At 40.9% G+C, this 21441-nt stretch overlaps 1 protein-coding gene and 1 long non-coding RNA gene across 2 annotated transcripts; one reads left to right on the forward strand and one right to left on the reverse strand.

Moving 5' to 3' along the window:
• Positions 1–148: 148 nt before the first annotated feature.
• LOC104438156 lies at positions 149–2400 on the reverse strand. The gene is made up of 2 exons (XR_005545981.1): positions 2278–2400; positions 149–1354 (listed from the first exon to the last, which is right to left on the reverse strand). It is a non-coding gene; the product is annotated as an uncharacterized LOC104438156 (long non-coding RNA).
• Positions 2401–3240: 840 nt separating this feature from the next.
• On the forward strand, positions 3241–20749 carry LOC104428489 (ankyrin repeat-containing protein ITN1). Its single transcript, XM_039300137.1, has 4 exons — positions 3241–3570; positions 18110–18466; positions 18690–18998; positions 20264–20749. The coding sequence occupies exons 1-4, from the start codon at positions 3277–3279 to the stop codon at positions 20747–20749; spliced, it is 1446 nt and encodes a 481-aa protein (XP_039156071.1). The 5' UTR covers positions 3241–3276.
• Positions 20750–21441: the final 692 nt, after the last annotated feature.

A 21441-nucleotide genomic window follows, 5' to 3' on the forward strand; every position in this document is an offset into this window, starting at 1 on the left:
TCAAAGCAGTGCTAGTTTCATGTGTAATGTTCACATACCAAAACGTGTGCTTCTTCTAAACCAACATTCAAGCTCTGATATTATAACTGCTTGCCAAAGGATCTTTTCTTCTTTATATAGACAAGTAGAGGTGGGACAAGGTAGAAACGGAACCTAAAATCTCATGGACCGATCTGTTGTTCCTAATCACAAGACAAAGGATTGGTAGCATATCATCCCAAACAAAACACAAAAAATTACTGTTCATATGCAAACTGATTACAGGGGATGGAAGAAGAGAGAGATGAAAACAATTGCATAGACAGATCTTTTGTACCTTAGATTGGTGATAATCAGTCCATAACAATTGGGAAGGTAAGAGAGTTCTCAAAGGCAGGAGCCAGCACTTTCATCTTTCTTAGACAACCACAATGTGTGGTTTCAATCAGCAAGCCCACAACTAATGTAGCTCATAAACTTCACTCAACCCAGCTTGGCAAACCAAGCCTCTTTCAAGAAGATCCGTTTCCCATCCCCAACTTAACACAACCTGACGGTTTCATTTGGGAGAATAATTTTGGGATTGCGTATGTGTGGGTTAAGAGCTGCCAATTCCTTCCATTTAGCACCAGTTCCATGAACACGGGATGAGATGCTCCACAGTGTGTCACCAGGCTGTGCCTTAGTTGTTGCTGGGGCAGTAGATTTAGAAGAAGCAGTCTTCGACTTCAGGAACAGATGCTTATTGCTCTCCCCTTTCCATTAGTGAGCAACCAACGGGAACCAGATTGTTGCTGGTTTGAACTTCCCCAGACCTTTCTCTTCCCAGGATCAGTCTTGAGACCAGCAACATGGACTTCAGTAATCTTATACTGGGAATTTCTTCCACCTCAGATTTCTTTTCTTCTGTCCCCTCCTTAATTTCTTCCTTCTTTTTGGACTCGGCTGACTCATCCTCTTCATCCTCATATTTTACTTCAGAAACCTTGAGGTAAATCCTTGGCTTTGGTGGAACAAACACTCTCTCAACCTGAATTAGCGCAAGCATTGGTGCACCGACTGGTTCATAATTCAGCAAAGGATCCCGTAGTTGCACCATCAATGCAACTGTGAAGTTATTTCCCAAAAGACCACACTTCCTACCAGAGCCTTTGCCACGCCTTCTATCCCCCTTTGACCCTCCACGTATCCAGTCCAAGGAGTTGGCATGATGCGCGGCAAGAATTTTAGAAGTTCGCTCACTAATTTGATCTTCATCATCAAGTTCAGTCCCACATACCCATTGACCTCAATGTAGCAAGCACGCCTAGGACACGGGATCCATTCCAATCTATGACCCTTCCTCCAGCTGCTTCCATTCTCCTTCTCAGCAAGCCTGTTAGGTTATTCAGGGGAGTCAATAAGCCATTTTAATCGAAATCCGAGAGATTTAACTCAAGATATGATGCATCACAGGACATAACTATTTTCACTTTAGCTCAAGTAATTTAGTCTGCTACTGATCTAGCATTTGCAACTAATCGAGTATCTACTGTGATAAATGCTATAAAGATCTTGCTCAGGAAAATCTTGCCACCTTTCAAACTGTACCATTTCAATATGAAGATGACTTTACTCGCTTCTGAAGACCTTGTTACTGTTTCAATATCAAAAAATAGACATGCCATTGAAGAAGAGATGGTATAAAAGTATTGGCAAGAGCTTTTTGCGTTCATTTATCAACCTGGTAACATGCCATATTGGACGGGGTGCCGCTAGCTATCACCCGTTTGTGGCAACTTGAAGTGATTTCAGCAGCATTCTATCAAAGAATTGCAGAATGAACAAAGCGTGGCTGACCATAAAAGATCACAGGGACGAATTCTAGTTTACTGATTAAACCAACAGGGCAAGATGGGCTTCAGCCTGTCTACATAACCATGAACAAAAAACAAAGAATGGCAGAGCGTAGTAAGTTCCCTAATCATAGGATGTCAACCCTGCAAAGCATGACCCCAAAGTCAACCTAATCTTAATCAGACATTATAGGAATATCTTGCACATGCTTTCATATAAAACCAACACCATAAGATAAATTAAGCACTTTGAAAGAACACCAAGTGAACTTTTGGAAGTATAACCTAGAAATGACACGAAGTAGACAAAAAGTATAAGACTTGTAGATCAATTAGTCTTGTCACTTCAAGATTTCTGGCAAAATGTTGGAATAAATAAAGTGTCTTTTTGGGGGGGAAAAGAACAAGAACAGATCCCGAGCTACACAGCTTCAATGGAAACAAACACGAAGCGAGAGCTCACCTTGTGATCAACAGACAAGGGCACGGCCACATCGCCACAACACAACACCGCTCGCGAATCCCCGCATTTTGCCACCACAACCTCCTCCTTCCCCGCCACCGCCGTCGACCCCGCCGTCCTCGTCCACGCGTCCACCCCTTCCCCCCTTCCCTTCATCCTCCGAACGACGCCTCCTCGTTCATCCTTTCCGATATGCCGACGCTATCTCCTTCACCTTCCTCCACTCGCCAAATCAACTCATTGTTCTCCAGCTCCGAAACGTAGCAGATCCGAAGTCGAATCGGCGAGAGGTGGAACTTCTTATATCGCTTGAGTCTGCGACCGCAAGAACATTGCTCGCCGTCTTTATCTCCTTCAATGACGCAAGCCGAAGAAGTAGCTTTCCTGCTTTGGGCCCGGTCGCTGGTCGGAGAAGTAACGCAACGTCGCAACCTAGAGAGTTGCCAACTCTAACCCAAAATTTTGAATCGAGAAGGAAAGAAAGGAGGGAAGGGAAGCTGCAGCGCGGGGTTGTGGGTGTTCATTCTTCGAAAGGAGGAGAGAGAAAGTGCCATTAATGCATGCAGCACTGCAGGAAAGTACGAGGAAGAGGAGAAAATAATAAGATGGAGAGAAGATAGAGACCGCTGGACAGGTGTCGATCCGTGAATGGATCGGAGCACAAATGGCTTGATGCTTCCAAGGTAAGCAATATTCTCTCTTTAATGAACTGGTAGCTTGTCGGCATTTCTTGCATCGCAGCCGTTAAATAATGAGTACGATGATCCGCGTAGCACAAACCAACGGCTAAGATTATCAATAACAACAAGTCAACTCCGCGTGAAGTTCTGGATCATCATCCCACTTTTTCACTTTTCAACTGCATATTACATTACAGTAGTAGTTCACAAAAAAAAAAAAAAAAAACTGCATTTTACAGTAACACCACTTATTAGAGGAGGAAAATCACTCCAAATAATCAACCCGAGCGATTTCGAGTTCACCCACAAGCAGGGAACAATGCCATCGATCACAAGCCCGCGAAGGAGGTCGCCGTCCCCGCCATCGCATCAACAGGCTTCCTCAGCACTTGAAAGAAGCCACCGAGAGAGGAGGCTCTATGAAGCGTCGCTTGGCGGGTGCGTCGAGTCGTTAGCTCAGTTGCTGCAAGAAGACGGACTCATCCTGGCTCGGGCTCCTGTCACTTGCTTTGATGGGACTCCATTGCATGTGGCCTGTATGCAAGGTCATGTACATTTTGCCAAGGCTCTTTTGGCTCATAAAAGGGATTTGGCTATGGAGTTGGACTTGCAGGTATGTCAAAGTGAAAATCTTGATTGTGGTTGTTTGATATCCTTTTGTCAGATCAAACTGAACCCGGTCATCTTCACAAACCAGATAATCGGTGGAATCACAACTCTTTTGATTAGGTTTTTGCAAGTTTTAGGTTTTTAGCCATGTGTAAAGTAATTTATAAACTATATTTTCATGGAATATCTCTACATATATCAGACTATTTTGCTTGTCAAATTAGATTTTACACATATAATATAGCATTTTCTTTTCCAGTTTTCATGATCTTTTTGAGAAATCAAACCCATCATATATCTCAAGGAAATTAACAAAATTCAAACAAAAATCAAGTTATAGATTTCTAGGTTAATTCAGCCTGAAAGATCTTCCAAACACCAATAAATTTGAGTAGCTTGGTCTATTTGATTTGAAAATGCGATATATATAAATCATATGAACATGTCCCTCAATAAGAATGCTCCATAGCTAAGCACTTCACTTTTGCAGGGACGTACGCCTCTTCATTGGGCATCTGCGAACGGATACATTGAAATAGAAAGGGAATTGTTACAATCAGACCCCCTTGCATGCCTTGTCCATGATGAAGATGGGTGGACCCCACTTCATCTAGCCATGATGAAGGGCCGAAGCAACATCGTGATAGAGTTGGTGAAGGCGAGACCGGAGGCGGCGAGCACAAGCTGAGCCACGGCCAAACCGCTCTCCATCTGGGAGTGAGTCATAATCGTTTGGAGGCTCTAAAAGTCTTGGTGGAGAATGTGAGAGATGGTGATTTGGTGAAAGCTCAAGATGATGAGGGTAATACCATTTTGCATTTGGCCGCAGCAAACAAGCAAATAGAGGTAATCCTTTTTGCTTTGAATTGCTTCAAAATTGTGATGACGTCAAATATTGCATTCCAACTAAACATTTTGTGCAGACAAAATCCAGCTCATTCTCATTTTCTATAGACTCAAGCTTTCTGCATTCAAACTTTAGTGGATTTATCGATTAAAGTAACTTATAGGAAATATCTTTGTTTGTTGTTTCTTTTATAATTGATAAGAAGCTCATCCTTTTGTACAGATAGTGAAATATTTGCTTCAAAGAAGCGAAGTGGATGTGAACACAGTGAATAGAAATGGCTTCTCTGCTTTGGATATAGTGGAAGATTTTCCCAAGGATTTCAAAGTCATTGAATTGAGCGAACTGTTAGAACATGCTGGAGCTCTGAGAGCCATAAGATTCTCTACATCAACAACTCACCAAGCAGTTGTTGATAACACAAATGAGGAGAATTCAGCTGTTACAGTTGACCTAGCATTTGTAGCACCTCCCTCCACCAATACTCCTCCGGTAGAGTAGCGTCTACCACCATCTTTATCGGGTGAAATTAGGAAGCAGGAGGAAGACAAACACAAGAAATGGATCAAGAAGAAGCGCGATTCTCTGATGGTAATGCTTTAGCTAGATGTCTTGGAGTATTTGTTGATAACTTAAATCAGATCGATCATGTTATTGCAATTAACATCATAGCTCACTGTTAATTAATTTAAACTTTATGTTTATTTTATGAAAAATGGATGATTGAGAAAATATTTTTCTAAAAATGATCATTTGTGTCGCTTAAAATAAATAGTTATGTTTTGTTAAAAAGGCTTTATACATATGTACTAAATTGCTCGTAATTAAATAGCTATGTAGAGAAAGAAGATGAGTAGTTACAATAATAGATGGCTTATGATTAAAAAGAAAAAAACAGAGGGTATTATAATTTCACCTAAAAAAAAAAAACAGAGGGTATTATAAGAAATCTAATAGTGAGAAGAGATGAAACAAGTTGATGAATATTTAAGAAAGTAATGGTACTCAAGAAAATCTAAATGTGAAGCAGTTTGGTGATTTTCTTTAAATATCTATACTAATACATAAAGTAAAGAGGATTTCTAAAAGATTCAATCTTTTTCTTCTCAAAATATTCTCAACGACTTGGGATCTGTTTGGTAACTATTTTGTTTTCAAGAACAATTTTTTATATAAATGATTTTTTTATTTTTGTTCCTTAAACGAGTTTCGAGTATTTGAAGACATTTAGTAACTATCCAAAATTTCTATTTCTAGTATAGAAATGCATTTGGTAAGAGTTTAAATTCTTTTGTGATCTAGAATATCTTTTGATTTTCTAATAATTTTATTATATTTTTTCTCTTTTTCTTTTTTTTTTTCCTTTTTCTTCCTATCCTTCTTCCTCTTTGGTCATTTGCCACCAACTGGCTAAACAAGGGCCGGCAACCTCGTTGGAGCGTCACCAACCCCTAGCAAGGCCAAGTGTTGCCAGCCGAGCCTCATTGGCGGCTAGGCGAGCTTGGCCTCGCTCAGACCTTTGTTGCCCTCATGGTGGCCTAGTGAGGGAGAGCCTCATCGACGGCTAGAATATAAGCGTGTTTTACTTTCCACACATTTAGTTATTAGATTTTGATTTTGTTTCTAACAACAATAGCAACCTTTATAAAAAGGCATTCAAATTTCGAAATATCTTCATTTTTTTTCTCATATATGTATATTTTCATACACTTAGTTTTTTCATAATTTAATCAATGAGCTCTATTTCTGTAGAGAGCTCGCTACAATTTTCTAGTATTTACATAAATATAGGAAAAGCCATCAATTGAATTTGTGCATTTGTTGGAATGACTAACTTTGACTCAATGATCTTCTTATGTATAAATATAGTCGAAACACTATTTATTTATTCACAATCTAAAACTTTCTTTCAATTCACGACAGATAACTGCCATCGTGATCGCAGCCATGGCTTACCAAGCCGGCATTAGCCCTCCCGGCGGCGTGTGGGACAACGATCAGAAAGACAAGAACAACGGCGCCATCTTACACTACGCAGGAACACCGATAATGGCTGCAAACGATCCGAAGGGTTACCCAATGTTCTGGACATACAACACCATCTCTTTTCTTGCATCCCTTAGCACGATCTTCTTGCTCATAAGTGGCTTCCCCTTGGGGAAGAAGGTTCTGATGTGGATTCTGATGGCCACAATGTGGGTGACCATCATTTTCACGGCGCTGACTTACCTCCAGTCCATGCTGGCCTTCTTGAACGTGCAAAGGGAATTTGAAGACAGGACGTCGACCCAAGCAGCTAGCCCACCCACCCAAGCAACCACCCAATCACGGATCCCACGGGCTGAGGTCTTCATGTATGTTTGGCTCTGCGCTGTAGCCGTTCTTTTTCTAGTTCACATCGTTCGATACCTCGTGATCGTCCTCCGAAAGATCCGCAAAAGCTCAAGACGTGTATATTAGGATGTGTGAGTGGGTGCAGCAGATCTAGGGGCAATATCAAGATCTAGTGTATTCATCTGGTGGGACAAAGGATTACTGCATAGTCTTGATGCCTGTGTTCTTTCTAACTTAATCCCTATGTCATAAGATCATTCTGAGAACCGCTAGTTGTGCAACTACTAAACCAAACGCAGAGTCCATCTTGCATTATTCTCGTGCTCTCCTCATTAGAGATGTCTCACCCTAATAGCCGAATCTTTCTAAAGAGAATGGGAAGGCCTGGCTACAAAGTAATCTGATCTACTCCTATGTATGCCGCAAAATTAGTAGGTAAAAGAAACAGTGGGCCATTCCATGATTTGTCTCACACAGCTTCAACACTCTCTTTCCAATCACACCAAACAACCGAACCCACCTTCCTCAAAAGCATCCGCACTTCTTTTATGCTTCCTTCATATTCTTCTCCAATGCTGATAGATGTCCAAAAGCCATCTGATCAAAGCTAGTGAGCCTCTCTGTCTGATCAATTTCAACCCCATGGCACCAAACCATAATGCAGTCACACCATTTACATTAACTTTCTACACTATCTTTCTTGCCTAATTTTAAGGAAGTGATACACAGATTTCACAGAAAACACTCCATTATTATTCGCAGGCCATGCCAGCTGATCCTCCCTCAAAGGTCGGAATCAAAGCAACGCTAGTTTCATATGTAATGTTCACATACCAGAACGTGTGCTTCTTCCAAAACAACATTCAAGCTTTGATATTATGACTTCTTGCCAAACGATCTTTTCTTCTTTATATAGACAAATAGAGGAGGGACAAGGCAGAAATGCAACCTAAAATCTCATGGACCGATCTGTTGTTCCTAATCACAGGACAAAGGATTGGTAGCGTATCATCCCACACAAAACACAGAAAATTACTGTTCATATGCAAACTGATTACAGGGGATGGAAGAACAGAGTGATGAAAACAATTGCATAGACAGATCTTTTGTACCTTAGACTGGTGATAATCAGTCTATAACAATTGGGAAGGTAAGAGAGCTCTCAAAGGCAGGAGCCAGTACTTTCATCTGTCTTAGACGACAGCAATGCGTGGTTTCAGTCAGCAAGCCCACAACTAGCGCAGCTCATAAACTTCACTCAACCCAGCTTGGCAAAACAAGCCTCTTTCAAGAAGTTCCATTTCGCACCCCCAACTTAATGCAACCTGACTGTTTTGTTTGGGAGAATAATATGGGGGTTGCATATGTTTGGGTTAAGAGCCGCCAAATCCTTCCACTTAGCACCAGTTCCATGAACACGGGATGAGATGCTCCACAATGTGTCACCAGGCTGTGCCTTAGTTGTTGCTGGGGCAGTAGATATAGAAGAAGCAGTCTTTGACTTCAGAAACGGATGCTTATTGCTCTTTCCCATTCCATTAGCGAGCAACCAACGGGAACCAGATTGTTGCTGGTTTGAACTTCCCCGGACCTTTCTCTTCCCAGGATCAGTCTTGAGGCCAGCAACATGGACTTTAGTAATCTTGCACTGGGGAATTTATCCCCAAAAGTTTTTGTGTAGATGATAAAAGTTCTTGCTTACAATCCCAGGACTCGAGGTGAACACACCAAACTCAAGTGGCCTCACAGCACTAGACATTCTTGAGCAGGGTCCCAGAGGCTCGAGAGTTCTTGAAATTGAGACATCCCTTCAAAGCTCAGGAGCTTCACCTCAGGGACATCCAATCAGTTCCATGTCACTATGATCCAGTTCTTGACCCACCACCAAGAATGACTTTCCACACCACCAGCTCAAGATCACCTAAAAACTCCCCATCACTCTCCACCAAGAAAGCCCCGCCAAAGAAACGGAGTACTTTAAGGAAACCCCTACCAAAGAAACTGAGTGCTCTAAGAAGACCCCCGGTGGAAGCCGATTGGCTGAGCCAGGAGAAATTCACTAATGGTGGTGGCCTCAGCGATGGTGGCGTTCCAAGTTGCGACCACGCTGCCGGGAGGCGTCTGGCAGGACGACTACAAGGTCGATGCCAACAGCAACCCGGTGAAGGAGCCGCACATGGCGGGCACCACTATCATGGCCCACATCCGGCGGATGGCCTACGGACAGTTCATGATCTTCAACCCACTGGCCTTCCTGTCCTCCCTCAACATCATCCTGCTCCTCTTGAGCGAGCTTTCAATAAAGCGGGGACGCTGGATGTGGACCCAGATGGCGCTCATGTGGCTAGCGATCACGGGGCAGGCGATCACCTACTTTGGAGCGCTGCGCAACATATCACCGGCTGACATGCGGGGGGTGCTGAAGGACGTGACGGACGTGTCAGTGGTGTGCTGGCTGTGCCTGATGGGGGTGGTGTTAATGGGGAATGTGGTGAGGCTATGGGTGTGGGTGCTGAGGAAGTGGGGTTACCTGAAGAAGAAAGAGAAGAAGGATTCAGATGAAGACGATGAAGACAAGCATGAGCAAGTGTGACGGTCTGTGTGACAATCGAGTAAATTGAATGGTCTTTGTTCTATGAATAGCAGCGGCATGTTCAACAGGTGTAAAATTTGTGATTCTGATGAGCGGGTCGATGATGGGTTTTGAGGTGCTCTGTTTTCTTCTACTTCTGTTTGATAAGAGAGTATTTGTCCTGAAGAGAGGGTAAGACGGATTCTGCTAGAGAAATCTTTGGATGGTAAACGATTGAAGAGACTAATATGGCGCTTGGAGCAATCGTGCATGATCTCCCTCTGTAATTTGTACAAAATCAGGACAATATGCGGTTATAGTTGCCGCAATTTCTTCTCTATACAATGTTGAACATGACTGTTGGACGAAGAGAGCTTCAGCCAGTTCGGCCAGGTCTGCTCAGGAACGGCTCAGTCCTCTCAACTCGGCCATCTTCACTCGGCATTGAAGTATTCTGGACTTTGGTCCTCAGTTGAGATTCAGGGTGGCTGGAAATAAATTAGTAGTGCAGGATGGGATTTCCTACAATCATTATATAATTGTTTCCTTTGTTTGAATATTATTTGATGCTGAGATTAGAAATGTTTGTCTAGTTTTCTATTTCCTTCCCTTCCTAGCTGTTGTTAAACATCTATCTTGCCAGACATTTCTGCTATGGAGGGATCAATTAAGCTGCCATCTCAAGCCTCTGTTGCACGAGATCGAACCTCATGCAAGGTAGAGTGTATCTACTATCTGTGACTTGAGAATTTTGTTGGAGAAATCTTTCTGGAATATTTTGAAGCTGACAAAACGTTTCCATCAGTCTAGTCTGAAGATTTGCAGACTCTGCTATTTAAAGTCTGAAGACCTCCGGACTGCCAGACTCAAGACTCAAAGTCTATTCTCATTGACGGTTTCTTGTCTTTGAAGAAAGGCTATCCCGGGCGAGTGATTCATTAAGGATTTGGCCTTATCGGTGGAGAAGATCTCTTGGCTGGATATGACATAACGGATTCCTTTATTCGAATCAAGACTGATTAAGGATCCGATAATTGGCAATGTATACTTGGAAGGTTATAGTTATGGAAACCGATATCCTGATTGTATGGGCGAGCAGGATTGATGGGCTATCGACATGTTCCTTTAATAGCTCGAATGATCTTCCTAATTGATTCTGTCCAACGGGAAGATTGGAGGAATTCCTTTGGTAAGTGCCAAGATGTATGATGGCATAAAGGAGTATAAAAGGAAGATGTTCCAGTTGTTCGAGAAGGTGCACGATAGAAGAATTCCAAAGTCTGAAGCTCATTGATTCTTAGTCAATTCAATTACTGAGCGAAATCTTGTACGCAAAAGATAAACTATATTTTGAGATACCTTGAGGAAGTGTGGTAGAATATCTACTTTGTGGAATCAAGGAAAGCATTCTTTGTAACATCTCTTTTGTTCATAGTGAAATCCAGTAGGTGGGGCTGTCGGTGCGAAGAGTGGACGTAGGCTTGGAATAAGCCTAACCACTATAAACCTTGTATTCAATTTTCTCTTCCCTACTCTCTGCTTTACTTTGATCATAATTCGTTTTGTTAACTAAAGAAGAACTTCATTTCTATTGTCTGCCCAGTATTGTTTTCGTATCTCGAGAAATTATTTTTACACCTATTCACCCCCCTCTAGGTGCTTATACTAGCAATATCAAATTCCATGTCAATTAAACTGTACAAATTCAAGCACATTTGATAATTAGAAGCACGACTCTGTTTAAGTGCGGTACCCTGTAACTTCTCACCGCCAGACATAATAATTTTTGCTAAAATCTCTGCTAGACTCAATTCATTAGACTATTCAAGACAATATTTCGCATGATCGAATTAGCATGAAATGAAAGAGAGAGCCGACTCAAACGATTGTTACAAAGGATGACACTTGATGAAAGCGTGAACTTATTCTGCTCGGAACAAAACATTTTGTTCTGTCTTTCGCCATAAATACTGCAATTCTCATTCATATGGAAAATACAGCACTACCTCCAACATCAGCATCAAATAAAAACTGCAGATATAAGGGAACATTAGAACTGTAACTCTCACTACAAACTCGGTCTCTAGCCTGAGTAGCTGCTATCCAGTTGTCTGATGGATTAGTTGCTCAACTGACCCAAATCCACTGGACATCTTTAAAGCTTGAAGCTTTCTGTCCTGCTATTGTTGTCGGTTATAGAAATCCTATCGAGTCGCCACCATTGATCTTTTATTAGATCTTCTACGAGCTCTAAATAGTTCGTGCCAATACCCCTCCTGTCTATGGTTTTCGTTCCTCGCTCATATCTTCGCCAAGGCATCAACCCAAAGGTCTTCCGTTCGACATGATCAAAACATCTCAAACCACCTCCTCTCATATTATCCTCGATTGGTTGGCAGTCCCTGCTTTTACCCGCATTAATTGATTTCGAATCTTGCCTTTTCTCTTGAATGTCATGTTCTACGAAGCATTCTCAAGGTGCCGTCCGCATGATCTCCAGTTTTGTCAAATTAGATCGAAGTCGATGGAAGGATTCAGTCCTCAGTACTCCATGATGTCTAATTTTCTCGAGGTTTCGTTGAGTTTCTATACTTCCTAGACTTACACCCTCAGGTTAACAAAGTTTCCCTTCGAAGTTCAGATTTCTGGTTAGCTCCAGCATGGGTTTCACCTACCAACACCATATCATCTACAGAGAAAATACTCCAGTTGACATCATCTTGAATTTGTCTTGTCAGCATGGACGGCTTCACCATGGGGCCAATGGAGGCACTTGCCCCCTTTAAGCTTCCTATAAATTGAAATGGGAACTACAATATTTTGTAATCATTTGGTGAACTTGCCACACGAAAATACAAGTGTGTACTTATAAGGCTTGATTCAACATGGGAAGAAAGGAGATTGCAAAATATGCGAGTCATTCATTCGATTTCGCTCGCTTCTTGCCTGATCCATCAAATCAATAAGGCATTTTGTGTATTCAAGGTTTACTTAACAAATACGAGCCTCTTTGTCATAGGAAAAGCGAGTGTCGGAAGAATTAACAAAAAGGTAAATGCTAAAGAGTAAGGATATTTGTTAAATTTCATTATTTGACATTTTTTTCTCAGAGTTAATACGATACTTCTTTAATTTTGTTCAAGTAATTCGGATAATCTCCATGTTATAAGGGTCTTGTTAATAAAATACCTCAGAGGCACTAGTTAAAACCACCAACCATAAAAAAAAATAAAGCGTATCAGCATATGCTGAAAATTGAGCAACGCGAAATTTCGAAAAAGTCACTTCAAATATACAAATTTATATTTCCCTAACTGCATTCTTTAACATTTTCCTTTATATTAATTATTTTAACACTCGCTTTCTATGAGAAGAGCCCATTTGAGATAAGTAAACCTTAAACCTCCCAAATACCCCATCGATACTAAGGACTGAGTAAGACGCGAACCCAAAATCTCCACAATGGCGTTTTAGCCGTAAGAATCCTTATCGAGGTGTGAACATTCTTTGTGCCTATGAAAGTATGTAGATGGAAATTCTGTATTCCCTTAGTGCCTTCTAATCTTTAGCCAAACTCATCCAACAATCACATGACACGCAATCGACCCAAAAATTGAACATGTAAAGGATTATCCAAATGGTACTCGCAATATCAACGCCGGTGTAAGCATGAGATCCCCTTTCATCTTATTGGTTCCTCCATTCGATGTCATATCCATCCAAATCATTAATCCGTGTGAATAAAGAGGAAGCGGATCCTTTCCCATCGGTGCAGTCATCGTTTCAGCGAGTTCAAGTTATTGAAGATGGTCTTACATAATAATAATAATAAATAAATAAATAAATAAAAGTTATTGAAGATGGTCGGGAGTACAGGAGACAAGAAAGGAAGAGTCAATAACCGTGAAACCCCATTTGAGGTTTGGTGGCATCGCGGAACCTTTGCATTCCCATTTAGGATGCAGGGGCGATTTCCTGAAGGTTTGCACTGTTAGTTCTGCCTAACAGATAAGCACATAGGTTTTGACATCAATGGTTTAGCGGTTGCCTAGTTCTTTCAACTTCACTTTATATGAATTTCAATGCTTTAACTAAATTATAATAGAAAAGATGGAGCATTGTGTGCATGCGGAGATAAAATATTAACACGCTCTCACACTTAATCATATCCTTCATGTTGACACATAAATTTTGACGACCCGTTTAGTCATTTATCATATTAAAAAATTATGAGTTAATTTTATCTCTCAAAAAAAAATATTAATTGCATAACATATAATTTTATGTACATTCATTGTTTTTATTTATTGCATTCACATTGGGTCGACAATGGTGGATGAATTCAAACGAATGGTTTTAAACTTAATAGATATGAAGGCATTCTATTCTTCGATGTGATATTTCTTTATTTCAAACAAGAAATGAATATCTTCGTCAAATATTTGGAGGAAAATTCACAATCGGAACAAGATCAAAAGAAATATTGTGTCGATATTCGTTCAAGAGCATAAAAGGAAAATTTGACCAATGAAAATGAATAAAAAGAAAGGATGATATGCTAGTCGACGGTTTATATATTCATGCAATATATCGAGCAAGGAGCGTACACGGCATGATATATTCTTCGTTTGAAAACATGAATGTCACAGATTTTGAGCGCACCCCAGATAGGAAAGAAGAACAAAAGCGAAGATTTTATGATATTTTACCACATTTTCTATCCTTAGTGGGGGGCTTCGTGCATGCATATAAAGGGGAGGCCACACAATTGCATACATGGCCATTACACGAAATAAAGAGAAGAAAGCGTGTGAGAGAGAGGTGGTCAGCCAGCCCTGGATAGGTGACAAATACTGAAGAAAGAGATTTTGGATTCTCATCGGGCAGACACGAAGGTCACCCGCAAAGAGAAAAACCGCTCGGCTTGTCGCCAAAACGGTTCCCATCAACGGAGCTCCTGGGCTTAAATTAGGCGAGTGCCAAATTTTCTAGCGACTTCCTTGCGTCGCGTGTTGAGGCAACGACGTGTGGTTTCCTCGTTCGATCCGTGGCATCACTACGCGTGCTTGCTCCGAACTTGCTACGACTTGCTGTCCCCGAGTCCACTTCGAGCAACCAGAATCGACGTCCCAGCTTTCAGACAACGTCCAACCGTTGCATCCCGAAACGCCACCACCACCATTATTGGTGTGCCGTTAGTCCTTCAATTGAGAAAGCAAGTTTTGGGGCATCGATATGCAACACGAAGCCAAGTAAAGAACGTGATCATGGGGGTTTAGTAAGTCAAAACTTGGGAATTAGTGAGGAGACCGAAGGGAGCAGATTTGTTCCTTGGGTCAAAGCGAAACTGAAGCGGAGCACCTGGACAACCGGGCAAGCACTCAAGCACGCCCACTTCTCAGCGCACGGTCAAGGAAAAGATGGACACCTGAAGACAAGGATATAACATACAACTCAGCAGAAATTCTCTTTAATCTCCCTCGGTGTACGAAGAGTCCAAGCATTATTGCTTTTGTTTCGATTTCTATTATTGCAGGTCTTTCTGGTGAGACAGTAGTCCTTTCTCAGTCTTATATCACCCTGAATCGCCGGTCATTGCTGTCCGAATCATCGATCGTGATCTGCTGCCCTGTTTGAATTTGGAAATCATATCCTTCGGATTAGGTGAAATTCTCATCCCAAGTTGATTTGAGTATTTCATTGTCTATATGATGCGTGTTGATATCTAGTTAAATATTTTGGAGTGATAGACATCCTCATTTAAGATTTATTTCCTAATTCGAAACGGCATATAATTTTTTATTCCATTTGTAAGGCTTTAATCAATCACGTGGGAATAAAATTAATATTTTGATCTTTAAGGCTTAAGATCAATTTATCGATTTTATTAGCGAAATAATTAAGTTAATTAGATATCGTTTCTAAATTCAAACAATGGATAATATCTTTGATGATTCTGAATGGTGCTTGTCTCGTTTTGATTGCTTTATTTATCCTAAAATATGTTTGTAGATTAGGTTCATATCAGAATATTGCATGCTTTACGGTAATTTGCACATTTAGATTAAGCATTTTATTTATTTTGAATTTTTGAAATTAAAAAGTACTAAAAACATTAATTTAGGATGTTAAATTTTCGTTTCATTAATTTAAATTGCATGTTTAATTATTTAACAATACTAAATTCGAATTTCATGAAAAGTACCACAAAAAAAAATCATCATAGAATAAGTTAATTCTCTAGGATAGAATGCACATTTATTAAGAAAACACAAAAAATATTATGTGCATGTCATCTAGAATCATTTCATGAAATGAATGTCATTTAATGATTGTCTTTGGGTCCACTTATGGTGCGTTTGGCAGTAACTTTGGAAGGGGCTTTGGGCATCAAAAGCCCTTTGGGCTCAAAAATGGGTGTTTGGGAACCGGCTTTCGAAGTCTCTTAATGGAAAATCAAATACTTTGAAAGCTTTTCAGCATTCTCGGCATGGTGGAGCTCACTGTTCATTTTTTTTTCCTGAAATTGTTCTCAAGAATTTTTTGTTTTCCGATGCGTGCCCTTGTATGAGCACTGTTCATCTTCTTTGGGACTCGCGAGCCTCGGGGTTGGGCGACCTCCGCGAGGTTCGCGAAGTTCACGAGTCCACATGGCGACCCAAATCTGGGTCGTCGGAGGTCGCGCGACCTCACGGCGACCAGATCTGGTCGCGTGACTGCGGCGACCAAATCTGGTCGCGGCGAGGTCGCGCGACCTCGGCGAACAAATCTGGTCGCGCAAGGTCACGCGACCTCACCGTGCGACCTCTGCGCAGCCAAATCTGGTCGTCGGAGGTCGCGTGACCTCCGGTGATGCGTAGAGGTCGTGCGACCTCCGGCAACGCGCATAGATCGCACGACCCTGCGCAACCGGCACCTGCCTCCCGCGACCTAGATTCGGGGTCGCCGAAGGTCGCGACGGCATCGCGCGACCTCATCGGCCCAAATCCGGGGTCTTTGGAGGTCGCGGAGGTCGCTGAAGGTCGCCGGTGGCCGCTGCCCTTTGCCGGTCAATTTATTTTTAATTTTTCTTTTAATAATTTTTTTACCTCAAAACTCCTTTGTAAATGTAATTCCCCAAACACCATTTTGCTCAAAGTATTTCACGAGAGGCCTTTCAAAGTACAGTTTGCCAAACATAGTTTGCATTTTGGAAAACACATTTAACTCAAAGGTCTTTGTATTTTCCTAAAGACTTTCCCCAAAAGTGATTCCCAAACGCATCCTTAGATAAATTATGAGAGCTTTTGATGTGAATTTTGAATTAACCTTGCAGATAAAGTAATTCTCGTATATTCATTGCTTTCTTGTTAAATTGGTGGTTTGTGTACTCACATGATCACATAGATTTAACTCTTTGTAAAAACATTTTTGAAAATAAAACGAAATGGTTCCGAAAGGGCATTAGAGAAGTATTAGTGTAACCAAATCCCCATACCAAAGTCTCTGGTTCATATGAGTAAAATAATTCCCATTATTTTACTTAGGTGTCTAATCAACCTACCATAAATTGATAAGTGGCGACTCCTAGATAAAATCCACTTGCATGTTAAAAACTTAAACCTAAGTCGCGAATTGGCATGAGTTTGGGAGAGCTAGTGTTAAGTCTAAGCTTAAAACTTAAAAATCAATTAACCTAACCCAAATTTAGGTTGCGATACTTCCCACACATACATACATACATACATACATATATGTATCTAAATTAGTAAAATCAGTGAAATTTCTTGCACTTTTCGTTGAAAGTCTCGTTGATCTTAAATGCGTGCTGATCTTCTTGGTTTGATGAATTTGTGTTGAATACGAGTTGCATCATTGTATTATTCCACACTACTTTTCAACTCTTTACTTTTCAACATTGTGGAAGCATGCATAAATATTCTCTTCTTTTTTAGCAAGATGCATACATATTCTTTAATCCCACGCGTTTGTGTCGCTGCTTTGCTCTTTCCAGCATGTAAATGCTATGTAAGACTCACGTTATAGCATCTTATATATGGTTAACAATCTCAACCCTTGACATTCCAACTCAAATGCAATCTAGTGAAAGAAAAAGAGAGATCGTGTGTGGACCGAAAGCTTTAGGTGATTAACCCGAGCGATTTCAAGTTCACCCAAGCTGTGAACAATGTCATCGATCACAAGCCCAAGAAGAAGGTCGCCATCCGCGCAGTTGCATCAACAAGCTTCCTTAGCATCTGAAAGAGCACGCCGAGAGAAGAGGCTCTCTGAAGCATCGCTTGGTGGGTGCGTTGAGTCGTTAGCTCAGTTGCTACAAGAAGACCGACTCATCCTAGCTCGGGCTTCTGTCACTTGCTTCGACAAGACACCATTGCATGTGGCCTGCATGCTCGGTCATGTACCTTTTGCCAAGGCTCTTTTGGCTCATAGAAGGGATTTGGCTATGGACTTGGACTCGCAGGTATGTCGAAGCAAAAACCTTGGTTGTGGTTGTTTGATATCAGACTATCTTGCTTGTTAAATTAGATTTTGCACATGTAATGTAGTATTTCGTTTTCCAGTTTTCATGATCTGTGAGAAATCAAACCCATCATATGTCTCAAGAAAATTAACAAAATTCAGACAAAAATCAAGTCATGGGTTTCCGAGTTAATTCAACCTAAAAGATCTTATATACACCGGTGAATTTGAGCAGCTCGATCTATTTGATTTGAAAATGCAATATATATAGATCACATGAACATGTCCCTCAATAAGAATGCTCCATAGTCAAGCACTTTACCTTTGCAGGGACGTACGCCTCTTCACTTGGCATCTGCGAACGGATACGTCGAAATAGTGAGGGAATTGTTACAATCAGACCCCCTTTCATGCCTTGTCCATGACGAAGATGGGAGGACCCCACTCCATCTAGCCACAATGAAGGGCCAAATCAACATCGTGATAGAGCTAGTGAAGGCGAGACCAGAGGCGGTCGAGCATAGGCTGAGCCACGGCCAAACCACTCTCCATCTGGGAGTGAGGCATAATCGTTTGGAGACTCTAAAAGTCCTGGTGGAGATGGTGAGAGATGGCGATTTGGTGAATGCTCAAGATGATGAGGGTAATACCATTTTGCATTTGGCCGTAGCAAACAAGCAAATAGAGGTAATCCTTTTTGCTTCGAATTGCTTCCAAATTGCAATGACATCAGATATCGCATTCCAATTGAACATTTCGTGAAGATAAAATCCGGTCATTCTCATTTTTCTATAGACTCAAGTTTTCTGCGTTCAAACTTCAGTGGATTTATCGATTGAAGAAACTTGCAGGAAATATATTTGTTCGTTGTTTCTTTTATAATTGATAAGAAGCTCATCTTTTTGTGTAGACAGTGAAATATCTGCTTCAAAGAAGTGAAGTGGATGTGAACACAGTGAATAGAAATGGCTTCTCTGCTCTGGATATAGTGGAATATTTTTCGAAGGATTTCAAAGTCATTGAATTGAGAGAACTGTTAATACATGCTGGAGCTCTGAGAGCCATAAGATTCCCTGCATCAACAACTCACCAAGCAACTCCCTCCACTAATACTCCTCCAATAGAGGCGGTTCCGCCACTATCTTTATTGGGTGAAATCAGTAAGCGGGAGGAAGACAAACACAAGAAATGGATCAAGAAGAAGCACGATTCTCTGATGGTAATGCTTTAGCTAGATGTCTTGGAGTATTTACCGAAAACTTAGATCAGATTGATCATAGCTCAAGGCTAATTAGTTTAAACTCTCTATTTCTTTCATGAAAAATGGATGATTCAAAAATTATTTTCCTAGAAATGATCATTTGTGTCGTTGAAAATAAATAGTTATGCTTTCTCAAAAATATTTTCTACATATGTACTAAATTGCTCATAATTAAATAGCTATGTAGAGAAAGAAGATGAGTAGTTACAATAATAGATGGCTTATAATTATAAAAAAAAAAAAACACATGAGGGTAATATAAGAAATCTAATAATGAGGAGATGAAACAAGTTGATGAATATTTAAGAAAGTAATGGTACTCAAGAAAATCTAAATGTGAAGCAATTGGGTGATTTTCTTCAAATATCTATACTAATACATAAAGTAAAGAGGATTTCCAAAAGACTCAATCTTTTGTCTTCTCCAAATATTCTCAACGACTTGGAGGAGTCTGTTTGGTAACAATTTTGTTTTCAGAAACAATTTCTATTTATAAATGATTTCTTTTTTATTTTGTTCTTTGAATGAGTTTATGAGTATTTGAAGACATCTAGTAACTGTCCAAAATTTCTATTCCCAGTATAGAAATGCGTTTGGTAAGACTTTAAATTCTTTTAATTTTTAAATTATTTTATTATATTTTCTCTTTTTTTTCCTTTTTCTTCTTCTCATTCCTCCTCTTTGGTGGTTGCCACCAAGCGGCCAGACAAGGATCGGCAACCTCATCGAGCATTGCCGATCCCTAGCAAGGCCGAGCATTGCCGGCCAAGCCTCATTGGCGGCTAGGTGAGCTCGGCCTTGCTCGAGACCTTGCCAACACTAAGCGGCGTCGAGCGAGCTGCCCAACATTGGCGAGCCTCATCGGCTAGAATATAAGTGTGTTTTATTTTCCACACTTTTAGTTATTGATTTTAATTTTCTTTCTAACAACAATAGCAACCTTTATAAAAAGACGTTCAAATTTTGAAATATCTTAATTTTTTTTTTCTCATATATGTATATATTCATACACTTAGTTTTTTCATAATTTAATCCATGAGCTCTATTTCCATAGAGAGCTCGCTACAATTCTCTAGTATTTACATAAATATAGGAAAAGCCATCAATTGAATTTGTGGATTTGTTGGAATGACTAACTTTGACTCAATGATCTTCGTATGTATAAATATAGTCGAAACACTATTTCTTCATTCAATCTAAAACTTTCTTTCACTTCACGACAGATAACTGCCACCGTGATTGCAGCCATGGCTTACCAAGCCGGCATTAGCCCTCCCTGCGGCGTGTGGGACAACGATCACAAAGACAACCAAGGCAAGATCTTACACTTCGCAGGAACATCGATAATGGCCGCAAACGATCCAAAGGGTTACTCAATGTTCTTGACATACAACACCATCTCTTTTCTTGCATCCCTTAGCACGATCTTCTTGCTCATAAGTGACTTCCCCTTGGGGAAGAAGGTTCTGACGAGGATTCTGATGGCCACAATGTGGGTGACCATCATTTTCACGGCGCTGACTTACCTCCGGTCCATGCTGGCCTTCTTGCACGTGCACAGGAATTCTGAAGACGGAGCGGCACCCATCCCAGTGGCTGCGCTCTTCATGTTTGTTTTTCTCTGCGCTGTAGCCATTCTTTTTCTATTTCACACCGTTCGATACCTCCGAAAGATCCTCAAAAGCTCAAGAATTCATCAGGATGTGTGAGTTGGTGCAGATCTAGGGGCAATATCAAGATCTAGTGTATTCATCCGGTGGGACAAAGGATTACTGCATAGTCTTGATGCCTATGTTCTTTGTAACTCAATCCCTATGTCATAAGATCTTTCTGAGTACTGCCAGTTGTGCAAACGATTTAATGAGACTACTAAACCAAATGCAGAGTCCATCCCGCATAATTCTCGAGCTCTCCTCATCAGAGATGTCTCGCCCGCGTAATCTTTCTAAAGAGAATGGGAAGGCCTGGCCACAAAGTAATCTGATCTACTCCTATGTATGCCGCAGATTACTAGGTAAAAGCAACATTGGGCCATTCTATGATTTGTCTCACACAGCTTCACCATTCTCTTTCCAATCACGCCAAACAACCGAACCCACCTTCCTCAAAAGCATCCGCATTTCTTTTATGCTTCCTTCATATACTTCTCCAATGCCGATAGATGTCCAAAAGCCATCTGATCAAAGCTAGTGAGCCTCTCTGTCTGATTAATTTCAACCCCCATGGCACCAAACCATAATGCAGTCACGCCATTTACATGAACTTCCTACACTATCTTTCCTGCCTAATTTTAGGGAAGTGATACACAGATTTCACAGAAAACACTCCATTATTATTCGCAGGCCGTGCAAGCTGATCCTCCCTCAAAGGTCGGAATCGAAGCAGCACTAGTTTCATATGT

This window comes from Eucalyptus grandis, chromosome 8, assembly GCF_016545825.1.
Source record: "Eucalyptus grandis isolate ANBG69807.140 chromosome 8, ASM1654582v1, whole genome shotgun sequence".
Taxonomy (NCBI): domain Eukaryota; kingdom Viridiplantae; phylum Streptophyta; class Magnoliopsida; order Myrtales; family Myrtaceae; genus Eucalyptus; species Eucalyptus grandis.